The following is a 2,500-nucleotide window of genomic DNA, read 5'->3' as shown; positions in this document are numbered from 1 at the left end:
AACGGGCATCTTGTGCTGCCATCCTCCCGCTGCACGGCTCGGCTCGGCTCAGCTCGGCTCCTCTCCGTCCGCTCGCTCTCCGGAGCGCGCTGCCAATCCGCCTCCAGGAGCGTCAAAGCTAGCAGGCGTGAGGCGAGGCAGAACCGGAAGTTGCCGGATACAGCCTTCATAATAATTACAGTTTAGACGCGAGAATAAACTACGATATGTCAATCCAGTGATGATATTCCCAAAATGAACGTTGTAATTTCCTTGAAACGTAGAATAGTATTATTTTTGATTTGATAGCTTAAACATACAAATAATATAATACATAGAGTATGGTGGAATATGATAACATGACATGTCCTGATAACTGCTGTGTTGTGTTACGACCTGTGTTGGATGGTCGTTCTTGGTTTCCTGTCACAGCCATTCACTTTTGTCACACAAGTCGCCACACAACACAACACGGACGCAATCCCGGGCGTTGTTCAAGTGCTGTCCATTCGAGGAGCTGGACCTGAAAGTCACTTTCAGGTAACCTTTATTGTGAAAGTACAATTCGGATGCAGTAGCATGACGTCACCACAGCTGACTTGACCTCAAGTTGGGTGTGGACTCGCTCTCCCGCAGTCTGTCTGCGTCTCTTCACCGCACCGCTGATCAATCAAAATAGATCTTCGATCGCGACCCATTCCTGTGACGTCACGCGCTGTCATGCAAACAGGGGTAAACGCAACTTATTGTTTGTGTTGCGTTTAGGGGTAATCCTGAAACGTTGCGGCGCTCTTGTTGGATGTGACAATTTATTGTTGTTGTTATTGTTGTGATGTGACGTCAGCGACGGTTGAAAGAGAATTTTTTTAGTTTTTAAAAAATCTCCTTCTTACTTACTTACTTGTTTCATGACCAAAGAGTTGAGTGACGTCACTGCCAGTGTCATGACGTCAGACAGTGTGAAAAACCCTTGTTCTGGTCTATCTGTCCGTGGTTCATACACACCTCCCCCACTGCTAGCTTAAGCATCAGCATAAAGCTGTGGTGTGTGTGTGTGTGTGTGTGTGTGTGTGTGTGTGTGTGTGTGTAAGAGAGAGAGAAAGAGAGAGTCAGTGTAAGAGAGAGAGAAAGAGAGAGTCAGTGGACAGGTGAGGCAGCCTGGATAGCTTTGGATAGCTTAGCGCCACTTCCTGTCACATACGGCAGCTGTCCGTGATTGGTCAACATGCTGTGTGTCCTTGGTGTCTTGGTGGCAGCGGCCTCATGGGAAATCTCAGGTGTCCTGGCTGTTCATTCTCACTGAGCAAAGCCCCGGTGAGTTTGTCCATTAAAGTGATCAATAATTCAGCAGCATCCCTGCTGGACTCGGCCACTTCCTGTAATACGACCCCTCCCCCACACTCTGCCCCGCCTCCGTCGGAATCTCCCACCTTGACTTTGACTTTTTCGTGACGCTGCGATAAAACAAGTCGACGAGGGACGCTTGACCAGTTCGACCATTTGTCAGTGAGTCATCCTCATCCTCATCCTCATCCTCATCACCATCATCATCACCATCTTCATCATCATCATCAGATAAGCTCCAATCTCCAATCTCGTTAAACACCTACTGACATAAAAAAAAAAGCTGCTGACTGTGGTCACTACATGTTGTCAGAGCATTACTGCCCCCTGCTGACCGGAAGACACGAGTGGTTGCAGGTCTGACAGTGCTGATGCAGGGCCTGGGTGTATTATAAGAACTGGATACTGGACCAATATACCAATATACCAATGTGGTATATTCTGATCATTTTTTTTCCAGTGGCCCCGAGTGGCCATATTTTCCAGTGGCCACTCAAGTTACTGCAGCCAGAAATCCCATGCAGCTGAAAAAACATGTTTTTCCCCATAGACCGCAATAGTAAAAGAAACGCCTGAAAGTCATGGACTTTTAAAGTCTTTCCAAAAAAAAAAATGTATTAAGGCGTTAGTTTTCCCAGCGTTGGCGATGCGCTGGGTGTTCGACTCCATTCAAATGAATGGGCCGCCCCTGCTGCCTCCTGGGGTGAGGGGCGTGGCCCAGAGTCTGAGATCAGCTGCTCGGTACCGAAGATCCGTCTGTCATTGTCACTGAACTGAACATTTACCGGGCTCAACACTGCAGCTGCGGGCGGTGTTGCAGGGTGTTGGTGCTGAACCTCGTTGATCTCGGTCCGACACGCGCTGAGGTCACCCAGGAGGCCTCGTGCTGTCACGCGTCACATGACCGCCGACTGCAAGCTGACTGGCGTGTTCCTCCCGTGAGGCGTGTTTCCGATCAAACACATACACACGCTGTTGCCATGAGAACAAGAAGCCACATCGCTACGTGGGTGCGTGCATGCGTGCGCGTGTGTGTATGTGTGTGTGTGTTGTCCATGTCCTTCAGCTTCTCCCCGTGCATCCCGATGCAAATGTGTCCATGTTAAAAAATAGATCACACAGGCATGGGCTGCAGCCCTTACGGAGAGCCGGGGAATGCTGATGAAGATGTGCACCG

General features: G+C 49.4%; 1 protein-coding gene across 1 annotated transcript in view; it reads right to left on the bottom strand.

Moving 5' to 3' along the window:
* The window catches only part of tmem178a (transmembrane protein 178a), a 5,387-nt gene extending 5,263 nt beyond the window's left edge, over positions 1–124 (bottom strand). The window contains exon 1 of the mRNA XM_076051403.1: positions 1–124. This exon is cut by the window's left edge and continues 529 nt beyond it. Coding sequence (XP_075907518.1) covers positions 1–9 — 9 coding nt within the window. The 5' untranslated portion in view covers positions 10–124.
* Positions 125–2,500: the final 2,376 nt, after the last annotated feature.

Source organism: Nelusetta ayraudi, unplaced genomic scaffold, assembly GCF_046127955.1.
Source record: "Nelusetta ayraudi isolate G7.1 ecotype Tasmania unplaced genomic scaffold, CSIRO-AGI_Nayr_v1 ptg000134l, whole genome shotgun sequence".
In the NCBI taxonomy this organism is placed as follows: Eukaryota; Metazoa; Chordata; class Actinopteri; order Tetraodontiformes; family Monacanthidae; genus Nelusetta; species Nelusetta ayraudi.
Note: the sequence above shows the minus strand (reverse complement) of the source record. Positions and strands in the feature narration are given on the sequence as shown.